This window comes from Lynx rufus, unplaced genomic scaffold (assembly GCF_022079265.1).
Source record: "Lynx rufus isolate CCGP_SWC_20201006 ecotype Redwood Valley unplaced genomic scaffold, mLynRuf1.p SCAF_7, whole genome shotgun sequence".
Taxonomy (NCBI): domain Eukaryota; kingdom Metazoa; phylum Chordata; class Mammalia; order Carnivora; family Felidae; genus Lynx; species Lynx rufus.
The window spans coordinates 21508486-21520000 of record NW_025814889.1 but is presented as its reverse complement, the minus strand read 5'-3'; the positions used below and the strand labels follow the sequence as shown (position 1 = coordinate 21520000).

The 11515-nt window shown below is 53.9% G+C and overlaps 1 protein-coding gene across 1 annotated transcript; it reads right to left on the bottom strand.

The window, feature by feature from the left end:
• Window positions 1-2120: 2120 nt before the first annotated feature.
• PTF1A (pancreas associated transcription factor 1a) lies at window positions 2121-3517 on the bottom strand. Its single transcript, XM_047065332.1, has 2 exons — window positions 2719-3517; window positions 2121-2323 (listed from the first exon to the last, which is right to left on the bottom strand). The coding sequence occupies exons 1-2, from the start codon at window positions 3515-3517 to the stop codon at window positions 2121-2123; spliced, it is 1002 nt and encodes a 333-aa protein (XP_046921288.1).
• Between the last annotated feature and the right edge of the window lie 7998 nt (window positions 3518-11515).

The following is an 11515-nucleotide window of genomic DNA, read 5'->3' as shown; positions in this document are numbered from 1 at the left end:
TCTCTTTGAAGGTTGTGTTTAAAGGGACTTGCCAAGTCAGGACAGAAGAGTGACAAGATAGAGACCCTGGTGTTTTACATGCTCAGCCCGGCTTTTCCGCTTCATCTGCACCGCACTAAAGGATGTGTTGAAGCATTGAATCCCACAAAAAAAGTGGCACGCAAAATAAAAGGTGCCACATCACAATGATTGCAGTGTTTTAACTGCGAGTGCCACACTACCCAACCCAGTTGAAACGCAGGTCTGTCTACACAGACGAAGAATGCGGTACAGTACTTAGATAACTTATCATTGAGTTGAAGTCTGCCTAACATTTGACTTTCTAATGAGTGTAATGAGATTACATGCCTGATAGAAGCATTTGTGCCAAAGCAACTTTCGTGTTTAATGGGGCTCGATTACAGGACAAAATCGAATTATTTTCTCTCGTTCCCAAATTCTGTCTCCAGTGTGAAATCTCCATCTTTTAGGGGGAGGGCCGGGAGAAGCTGCGTAGCCTGAAAGGGGTGAGAAGGGCCGTGACCAAGGGCCTCCTGGGAGCTCCGCGACCCAGAATCTCCGCGTGTCTGGCCGGGCCGCGCTTCGGGGTCGGGCTCGCGGCCTCGCTTTAATTGCACTTGGACGAGGTCCATGGCACCCGCGGCGCGCGAGGAACCCCTCGGTGGGTCTGAAACTAGGTTAAAGCAATTAGCATGCTGCCGACATATTGTCCTGCGGCAGGGCCGTGGGTACCGGGGGAGATTCGACGCTGTACCTTGGCTGACCAAGCCGCTGCCGGGAGGCGGAGGGGCACCTCGCCTCGGCCAGGCCTGCGCGGCGCGGGGACGGCTCACTGGAAGGCGCGCGCCCGCCGCGAGCGCGGGGCCTCGGGCTCAGAGCGGAGGGCGCCCGGAGAGCCTAGAAGGTGCGGGGCTGCCTCTCAGGAGACCAGCCACAGCCCGGGTTTCCAGGGCTTTCCGGGGGAGCGACCCGGGCCGCGCGCCCTCGCGCCTCTCCCCTTCGCTAGGGGGCGGCCCTGCTCCCTCCTCGCGAGGCTCGCCTTCTCCCCAGGCTGCTTGCCAAGGAAGACGAGATCATTCTCTTGGAGACGAGACGAAGTCAATTTCAAAAGTAACTTTTGCGGAAGTGCCGGGGGAGCGGCCCGTCTCCTCGCCTTACCTAAAAGACCCTGGATTGTGTTGGGAGGCATCCGAGGGGGGTCTCCCGACGTCGGCGTCCTGGTCTACCCCGTCTCCCTTGAAAGGAGTACTCGGGTCCACATACCTGATCCTGTAACTACAGGAGGGATGGGTCACCGGGGAGCTCACGAGCACCTCTTCCTCCCCAGCCCACGGAAGCACCATGACCCCCTCCCTCAGCCAGCCCAGAAACTAGCTTTTTGTTCCCACTGGACCCCACTCGCTCGCTTCAAGCACTACGGTGAGACAGGGCAAGGTGACCTTGGGTGAGTCAAACATCGTCTCTGAGCCCTCGCTTTCCCCTCTGAGAAATGGGAATAATAAATACGCCATGACCATTTGCCTCATAGGGTGTTTGTAGGGTAGGATAAATATAGGCCAAAGTTACTATTTAGGGCAAGGGATGCAGATAAGGGGCCCTCTCAGAGAGGTGGGGCCTAACCCTCTTACCCACTGTCAGCTAAATCTAACTGAAAGGTGGTTTCTTGCTAGATAGCTACATTTTGCATGGCTGGTTCAGTTATCTTTTACAAAGTTCATTCCTCTTTTTAAAAAGCTACCCCCCTCATGTATTAGACAAGTAACTTTTAGAAAAAAGTGTAAATAGCATTTATTAACATCGCTTAGAAATAAACCATATCTGGCAATAAATTAGCATGAAGTTGTCCGGCCAGAGTTCTTCCAACAACGCAGAGTTCTGCCAAAGGTGCTGGGGGGGAAATCACAGGCTATTGCATATTTTCAGAAAATCAGGATAAATTATATAAATTATATACTTAAAAAGAGATCGTCTATTTCATTAACTCGACAGGATAATAAATAGATAAATAACAAACAGTTGATTGCCTTTAGAAAAATGTGATTCTTAAATTACATTATTGATATTTACATGTACAATATGCACAGAGACAGAATCAGATCCTCAGGCGGGTCTGGGGCTTCTCAGGACACAAACTCAAAAGGCGGTTCGTTTTCTATGTTGTTGAAGGGAGATTTGCTGGTGAGTTTTCTGGGGTCCTCTGGGGTCCACACTTTGGCTGTTCGGATAATATTTTGTTCTTTGAGTTGCTTTTCATCAGTCCATGAGAGGGAGTGTCCTGCCAGGGGAGGGAGGCCATAATCCGGGTCGCTGGGGGAGGGGGACCCTGAGGAGGTGAGAAGAGAAAACAGACCATGAACGTCCAACTGTATTCCCAGCGATGCCCTCTCTGGTCCTTTAGGATCCCGTCCTGGGCGCCTCGGCCGAACGGGCGCGTCTTAGGTTTTATTACAACGACCCCCGCTTCCTCCACCCCTCGAGCCCCCCAGCGCCCACTCCCCGGAATCCCTGGAGCTGCAAATCTGCCGGAGACGCACGCCCTCCCAGCCGCGGTCAAGTGGCAGAAGGACCCTGCCGAACGCCGACTCGTGCTCAAGGTCGCCGGTGCCGACGGACCCTCTAACTGTCCGTCGCTCGGCCGGTGGGTCCGTTCACCCAGCCCCTCCGGGACCTTCCCGTGCCCGTCCCCGTCTCCCCGAGCTGGGCTGCGGACGCACTTACGGGTGCCCCGATGGCAGATGATGACCTTCTGGGTCTGGCTGCCCGGGCTGTCCCCGCCCAGGCGCCCGCCGCCGCCCGGCCCCCCGCCGCCGCCCGCGCCGCCGCCGCGCAGCGGCAGGTCGGCCTGCACCAGCTCGCTGAGGAAGTTGATGTAGCCGATGGCCAGGCGCAGCGTGTCCACCTTGGAGAGGCGCTTCTCGTAGGGCAGCGTGGGGATGTGCGAGCGCAGCCCCTCGAAGGCGTCGTTGATGGACTGCATGCGCCGCCGCTCGCGCACGTTGGCCGCCTGCCGCAGCTGCTGCAGCTCGGCCTCGGAGCGCACCCGCCGCCGCCGCCGCGCCGCCGCCGCCGCCGCCGCCGCCGCCGCCCCGCTCAGGCCGCGCAGCCGGGCCTCGGGGGACAGCACGGCCGCCCCCGCGCACGGGTAGGCCAGGCACGCGGGCGGCGAGCCGGGCGAGTAGGGGAAGCCGCCGGGGGGCGCCCCTGCGTCGCAGCAGTAGCCGCCGCCGCCGCCGCCGTCCTCCGGCTCGCCGGGGCCCCCCGAGGGCGGCGGGGCGAGCGCGTGCGGGGCCGCCGAGGGCGCGGGCTGCAGCAGCAGGCACGCCCCGTCGCGGTAGCAGTACTCGTGCAGCTGGTGGCTGAGGAACTCCACCTCCGCCTGCTCGTCCGCCAGCAGCTCATCGCCGTCCTCCAGCGGGTCCCGAGAGGACTGGTCGGTGAAGAAGTCCTCCTCGTCAAAGTAAGGAGACGGGAAGGCGTCCAGGCCCCCGGGGAAGTGCTCTAGCAGCACCGCGTCCATGCTCCGTGCCGCCGCGGGCCCGGGGCGGGGGGCGGCTGAGGTGGTTCCCGGGATGTTTGACGTTGCAGTTCTGGCTCGAGAGGCAGCCCCCTCCCTCCGGGCTGGTGCGCCAGAGGCGGTGAGCGCTGCCCGCCCGCCGCCCGCCCCCCGGCCTCCCTGGAGTGTCCGCGGCCGCTCGGCTCTGGCGGGCGCCCGCGCTGCGCCGGGGAGGGCCGTGGCCGACTTGCTGAAGCCGAGGGCCGGCACGCGAGGATTCTTATAACTACATCCACAGGCGCGTGCCAGGGACCCGCGGCGCCAGCCAATCACCGAGTGCGGGGTGCCGGCGGGAGGGGGGGCAGGGAGGCCCCGTCGGCGGCGCCGGGGCCCGGGCGGCTTCGCTCCCAGTGGGAGCTCCCGGGGCGAAGAGGGGGCGGGGCTCGCGCGGCCCGGGGCCCCTCGCGTCCCTCCCCGCCCGCTCCTCCGACGAGCGCCTGCGGGGCGCGGGCCTCCGGGGGTCCCTGCGGCCCTGGGCGCCCGCCGCTCGTCTCCCGCGCGCTGCGCGAAGCTGGGCCCTTCCGCGCGGGGGCTCGGACGCGGCGCGAGGCGTCTGCTCGCAGCCACCAAAGGTCCCATGGGTGCGCGTCGGCGGCGCAGGGTGCGGAGCGGATTGCGGGCGGAGCTCGGGGGTCCGGGGACAAACGCCGGGCTGTCCGGCGGGGTGCATTCGCCGGCCCCTTGCGCGCGCCGGCCTCCCGCCTGAGTTTCGCTGGGTCTCCTCTCTCATCAGCGGACTTTTCAAGGACTCCTGTAAAGTTTGCACGGTGTGTGCGGGTGGGGTGGGGAGGCGACGCCGTGCAGCTCCCACGCGTTCCAGACTCAGGCCGGAGTCCAGGGGCGCGAGCCTTCGGCCGGTCTCCCCTCCCCTCCTTTACCCCGCCTGGGAGAAATAGATGGGGACACTGGAGAGGCTGCCTTGGAGAGCGGCTCAGTGGGGCACGTTTCTGCGCAGACCCTAGGGGTTCGGAGCAGTAAAACCTGATACAAAAGGAGTCCAATGAATCCGGAGGGAGGGCATGGAAGTTAAAGGGCGAGTGTGAACCCTTTCAAAGCCTGGGTCCCTCACCTTTCTGACTGGCCACCGGGACTGTCCCTGAATGATTTTTTTTTTTTTTCTTTCTCGACCTTTAAAAAAAAAAAAAAAAAAAACCCAAACACAAAACCTGTGTGCTATGGCCCATGACACGCTTTATCACAGCCGCCGATGCAACTCGAATTCTTCAGTGTAAGAGTAACAAAGAAACACTTTCAAGGTCGGGGCAATTCCTGGAAAAAGCCAAGCTCCAACTCGCACCCCGGGAGAGCAAAGTGGCGCACGTTCTCTGAACAGAAGACTGAGAGGCGAGGGCTTCGTGGGTCAGCCGCTTCCTTTTTCAGACACTTGTCTCACCAGAGGCTTCTAGGGCGTTTTCAGACTCCTCTCAAAATCCAAGGCCGTGCCTTTTAAGAACAGCGATTTCAACACGCTTCTTGGTTTTAGACCTTACACTGTTTCCAACTCAACTGCTGTGACCCAAAAGGTAAGGGCAAAAATTACGTACGGTTAGAAGACCAGAGATTAATGTCAAAAACTCCAAACAATTTTAACCCAAAGACTTACTGTTTTACAGCAAGTTCTTTCCTGTGTCAGCCTGTGCCCCTTCCCGGTGAGGTGGCAATCCATAACGCTGGTGCAAACGTGGCCGCGTACCCTGTGTCCGACCTGAGTTGCAGTTTCGTGCGTCTAGATTTATCTGTCTCACCTCAAAGAGAAGGAAGCTTTTGGGGAGTGGAGGGTCAAGACCACAGATCTAGCCAGCTGGTGGTGTGCACCCAGTTCTCTTTACATTTAAAAGGCCCTCATCCCTTTCCCTCACTTGGTTGGACTGAAATTAAGTGGCAACATGCTCTTGGATCAGTCGGAGGACTTGGGAGAATAATAAATGATCAGACTCCAAAGTCTTATCCAAAATATTGCTAACCAGTTCAGTGAAGGCTGGAATCCAGCCTACAAAGGCGGTCTCTTGGAGAGGCTGAGGGGCCTTCTCTGATTCATCCAGGTGGCTTTGGAGAAAGTGGTTATGTTGGGGAGGGAGCTGGGGGTCCTGGGAGTCAGTAGGCGTGTATATGGGTGTCTTTTTACCCTGTGTGATTTTAACAGTTAGCTTCCACACAAAATCATCCCACATAGGCTCAGTGAGTTTGTGGTAGAGTACAGAAAATTACCTTGGGCACCTAGGTGAGCTAATGGGAAACGAGCTGGAAACCTTACTGCCCCATGAGGCTGAGCAGAGCTAGTGTGGACATTCTGGGCAGTTCTCGGGCTTCGTGGACGAGCATGGGATGGGAGGAAAAGACAGGATAGTCACGTGTTCCAGACATAACCCTCTTCACCCTCTTGTTCCTCACCCCCACCATGTCCCCCTTAAAGAATCACCGACTGTCTGGAGACCACTCCTGTTGGGACCAAGGGCTAGGCCTGCAGAGACTGGGATACTGGTGTGGGCATGCATGTAAGTAAGACAGGATGGTTCTTTTCTCTAATAAAAAGAAGAAAGACTTCACCACTAATAAAGGACATTTTCTCTGGGTCACTGGAGGTCCCAACAGTGTGGACGGCTGCCCTCCGCCTCAGGAAGCAACAGGTTGGTTGAGGAAATGGCCGGAAGCCCAGCTTTCACTCCAGCCCCTCCCTCCACTCTTCGTGGATCCTCTGGGCACACGGAGAGGGACAGGGTCAAAAGTTTGCAGGTGTCCTTCGTGAAGAGAGGGACAGAGCTGGTCCCAGAGCTGTGAGCCTCCTCACCCCTGCTAAGGCCCAGCATCCTTCTCCTCCCACAACATCTCTGTCCTCAGAAGAGATGTTCCCTGACATCCTGAGAAATCCCTGCCTCATTATAAACTAACACCCATCCGCTAAGGTCAGCAGTGGCAGGGGCAATTGCTTCTTTTTAGTTACAATACCGGTGAGGCCTCGTGATTTTTTTTTTTTTTTCAAGTCTTTCCAGAGTCGCTCAGTGCCACCTGCTGCCCCGGGGCCCAGTTGACTCCTCACACACTCTGTCGGGGCTGCCTAGGAGCCTCATACGTCTTCAAGGTTCTCGGTTCCAGAACTTCTGGCAAGGCCCACTGGGCACCGAGGAAGCCTTGCTGCCCCCACCCCACCGTGCCTCTCAGCTCTCTCCCTCCCAGGAGTCTCAAGGACCCACATACTTGTTCATCTGCATATTTGTTAATCCGTTTCCCATCAAACCCTTCTAGCATCTTGCCCTAGCTTTTGGGAGCAACGACTGGAGAGTTGGAGCCCAGGCCCCCCCTGGCTCTTTCCCGGGATGAATTTCGGGCAGACATCACTAATGAAGAGTGGGGCCTCCGGGCTCTCCATCCTTCAACTTGCCCTTCGTCTGTGCCCATGGGGTCTGATGCCTGCTGGGTGTATGTCCTCCCTGCTGGAGCCCAGCCTCCCCAGAAACCAGGGTGGGGGGGCAGCTGTCCTGCCCCTCACACTACCCCACATTCCTCACTTAGTGCTTGCAAGCAGGTACTTGTGGATGTGACTCATTGTCCGTCTCCCAGCTGGAAAATGGGTCCATGTGAATTCCTCGTGACCCAGATTGTCCCCTTCCTCTCTAATAAACACAGAGGTGGTATTAGGTGGTGGTTTGTAATCTCCTGTATCTGTTTCTTTCTTTGCTTCTCCTCCTCCCTGCCCTTTTCTGTGAAACCTTTTCTTCTCTCCACTTTAGTGCCGTCAGCAACCCATTCTTTTAATGTTTATTTTTGAGAGCGTGAGAGAGAGTGGGGGAGAGAGTGGAGGAGGGGCAGAGAGAGAGAGAGAGAGACCGAGGATCCAAAGCAGGTGCCGTGCTGTCAGTGCAGAGCCCGATGTGGGGCTCGAACCCATGAACAGTGAGATCCTGACCTGAGCCAAAGTCAGACGCTTAACCGACTAAGCCACCCAGGTGCCCCAGCAACCCATTCTTTATCCTTCTTCTGCTAGGAAAGGATTTGAAAAATAGAATCATGGGATTAATGGTGAAAGGTTTCTGAGGCCCAGCAGGGTTCAGTGACTTCCCTAAGGTCACACAGCAGGTTACTTCAGCCCAGTGGTGGTTCCACTGGCTGCTGAGAGCGAGTTCCAGCCTTGCTTATACCCATTCATAAAGGGTAGGTTTATATTGGTGTGCAAAGGAGTCAGTCCCGGCCCTGTTCTAAATCTGCCCAGATTACCAGGTACCACCTTCCTGGCCTCCCCAACTCTCCGGAGTCCTGGCTGCACTTTGGATACCACAGCGCCTCCTGAGTGCTGAGGGAGGAATCACTGAATGGTGCTATTCCTGGCCTAAGACAAAGTATGCAAAATTAAATATGGGATCATGGGGCTTTCTCTGGCCCCAAAGTCACACTTTATTGATTATGGATGGTTTTTCCACTGAGAAGGCCCCCTGCGATCATGTGACATTGCGTTCCATCCTGGAAATGATGGGCCTTGAGGATGCTTGACCCAGCTTACAATGCTTTCCTTGAACTACCCCTGCCTACATCACCATGCCTCTCCTGTACTTTTCACTCCGTCTGTAATTAACGTTCCATTTCTCCAGATGCCCTGAGGACTTCTCTCTGGTTTTCTTTGTTTCACTCCTATGGTCCTTTCCACTAGTCAGAGCTCCTGGAATTGTTTAGAAGGCCTGCAATTTATTTTATACTAAGATAGGTAGAAAGAGTAATACGAGTGCTAGGAAAGGTAGGAACGGGCATTTTGGAGGACTTGCAGACGTGTTTATCATTCGCCCTCATAATTCTGCAACCTGAAGAGTGTCCTCCTTACTTCAGCTGGCGAATAAGCAAGGCTCAGCCTTCGGTCCACGGTTGCATGGCCGGTATGAGAAGGCGTCAGAATGCAACCCCAGGTCTGCGTGGTTTTGTATCCAAAATATGTTACATAGCATCTTTCTGCCCCTCCTTTGTCTCTACGCCTAATGTAGCTGATTTAATATGATTTTCACGTGGATTGCCTGATTTGCATCTAATGCAGCACCTTGATACGCTGCAGGTATTGTTATTATTTGCAAATACTAAGATTCAGATACGCTAAGTAACTCTGGGCGTAACACAGCTGCCAGCATTGAGCCACAAGTAGAAATAAGTAGATTTGTAGCACCAGGTGAGATGTCAGAATTGTTTTCCAGATTTTGCCGTCAAACACTCTATCTACTCTGAGGCTTCTCGGCCTGAAAAACAAACAAATGAACAGACAAAACCCAGCTGGGCCATGTCCCATTTGGGAATGAGGGCAGGAGATACAGGTCTGTCGTGAAACACAGAGAAACTCCAAATGCTAAACACCCACCTCCTTCCTTCTTGACTTTACATTTCCCATTGTTAAACATTAATCTTTTGAGGGAGAAACACCAAAATGCTGATATAATTATCCAAATAAGTGTTTTCCGTCATGCCAAGGTTTATTTGATGAATAGCAAAGCTTCTGAGCTCTGTCCTTCAGTCCTGTTATTCTGAAAGGTGTTTGACCTTTTAATGTAAACACCAAAAATCATTATTACCAGACTTGGCCTCCACAGTGAGCAGTGAAAAGAAAAAAATAATAATAATTTAATAGAAACGGGAACTTTGGGCTTTTTTTTTTCCTGTTCGTTTCTCGTCAAAGCTGTCTGTGTTTTCTGGCTTCGTGTCAGTCTGTTGGGCCTTAAGTGGACTGTGGTACATCCATATAGTGGTATATTCAGCAGCCTTACCAAAGGAAAAGAATGCTTTAGGTATAGTGATATGAAATGATCTCCAAGATACATCATTAAGTAAAAGGAGCAAGAGGGGTTAGTATGCTCCCACTTACATTTAAAAAGGAGGACAGTGAGGGGGCACCTGGGTGGCTCAGTCGGTTGAGCGTCCGACTTCAGCCAGGACACGATCTCGCGGTCCGTGAGTTCGAGCCCCGCGTCAGGCTCTGGGTTGATGGCTCGGAGCCTGGAGCCTGTTTCCGATTCTGTGTCTCCCTCTCTCTCTGCCCCTCCCCCGTTCATGCTCTGTCTCTCTCTGTCCCAAAAATAAATAAACGTTGAAAAAAAAAATAAAATAAAAAATAAAAAAGAGGACAGTGAAGGGGCACCTGGGTGGCTCAGTCAGTTGAGCGTCAGACTTCGGCTCAGGTCATGATCTTGATGTCTGTGAGTTCAAGCCCCACGTCAGGCTCTGTGCTGACAGCTCAGAGCCTGGAGCCTGCTTCAGATTCTGTGTCTCCCTCTCTCTCTCTGCCCCTCCCCCACTCATGCTCTCTGTCTCTCTCTCTCTCTGTCAAAAATAAACATTAAAAAAAATCTTTAAAAAGAGGACAGTGAGTATATACGAGTGTATCTGGGCAGGCATCAAATATCTCTAGGTGGATACATAGGAAACTGATGACGTCAGTCGCATTGAGAAAGGCACGGAGTGGCTAATGGATAGAATTTTTCCTTGTAGACTGTTTAGGATCTTTTGATTTTTGAAATATGTGAACAGATATGCAAAAACGTAGTTTTGAAATTGATGAACTTTTTTTAAAGAAAATGTTTGGATTGTGATCTCTTCATATAAGCCCTGGAGGAGCTCTCCAGAGAGAGCGGATATCAGCTTGTGCCGGTCAGCAAGAACCTTCTCGCAAATAGGACAAATGAGGGCTGGCAGGGGCAGGCAGGCCCAGGGTGCCCTGCCCGTGGGCCAGGTCCTGCGTGAGCCCCTTCCGTAATCATCTAAGTCCTCCATGCAGTGTGGTTGAAACGCGGTGGCATTGCATCAGATGTTATCTGCTGCATGAAATCAATATCAACAAGATTTATCGGGATTCGACAATATAAAGGCAACTTAAAATTACTAGGTACTCAATAAAACCACCACATTGCCTGCATCGTGCACAGTCCCACAGCCCTGAGGTGACTACTGTTAACATTTTGGTCCCTTTCCTTCCATGTTTTCCTAATTTTGTACCTTGCATTTTTCACTTGGCTGATGCCATCATCACTTCCCCATGTCTTTGCTGACAGGCTTTAACAGCGGCGTGACGGTTGAGCACCTGACTTTACCCCTGTACGATTTCGCTTTCACCTGAGAACGGCTCACTCCTGGGAAGTCAGAATTGAGATCATACTTCCTGCCTTTCTTAGAATACCTCTGTGTTACGTCTGTGGTCTGACTTTATTCCTTACTTGGCAGGCCACGATTTTGATGCCCTTAGGATTTGTTGCTACTTCCTATCAATAAGACCTTACCTTCTACTCGGTGGTCCTGTAGGTGTTGGGGAACTGAAGTGGTCTTCTTATTATCGTTGCCTTAAAATCCTGTGTAGAGCAAACATTTTTCCTTAGCTGAGTTAACCTTCCTCAAAGAAGCTTATGGCAAACCGTGCTTAGTTCAAGCAGGAAAGTGCCTACTGATAACGCAGGAAACATCAGTTATTCGGGAGAGCCGCCCCAAGGTCCAGGAGGCCAACTTTCATGCTTGTGTGTTCCGAGAAACCAGCCCCCTGCATATAGCTTGCGTGCCTCAGGTTTTGCCACTACAAGACCCTTCTCAGGGTCTTAAGCCTCCACTAGAGATTTAAGCCCGTTTCTGTGACCTGGAAAGTAGCCCCTCACTTTCCACTGCAATCCCTGGGCATGAAGCCGGAGAGGCTGGGTAGCACAGAGTTCACGAGTCGACACTGGAGGCTGGATTCCAGTGGCTCTGCTACCCATCGTCTGTTTGGGCAACGCAGTGAATCGATCTGTGCCTCCATTTCTGCATATGCGAAAGGAAATAATAACGCTACTGTCTCATTGCATAGCGTGAGAGTCAAGTGCAATATAAATACAGGGCCAGGCACACAGTAGCGGCTGGTCAGTAAGTGGCTTCGCAGGGGTAGATGCTCAGTAAACACTGGTGGAACGGACAAGGATAGACGGTCAGTGGGAAGCAGAAGTCTTAATACCCAGATGGGAGTCGTTCTTATTG

Excerpts from the sequence above, each read along its gene's own strand:
- PTF1A (XM_047065332.1), bottom strand. The coding sequence starts at position 3,517 with ATGGACGCGGTGCTGCTAGAGCACTTCCCCGGGGGCCTGGACGCCTTC. Across the intron at positions 2,324-2,718 it reads CATCTGCCATCGGGGCACCC|GGTCCCCCTCCCCCAGCGAC; the intron begins GTAAGTGCGTCC and ends TCACCTCCTCAG.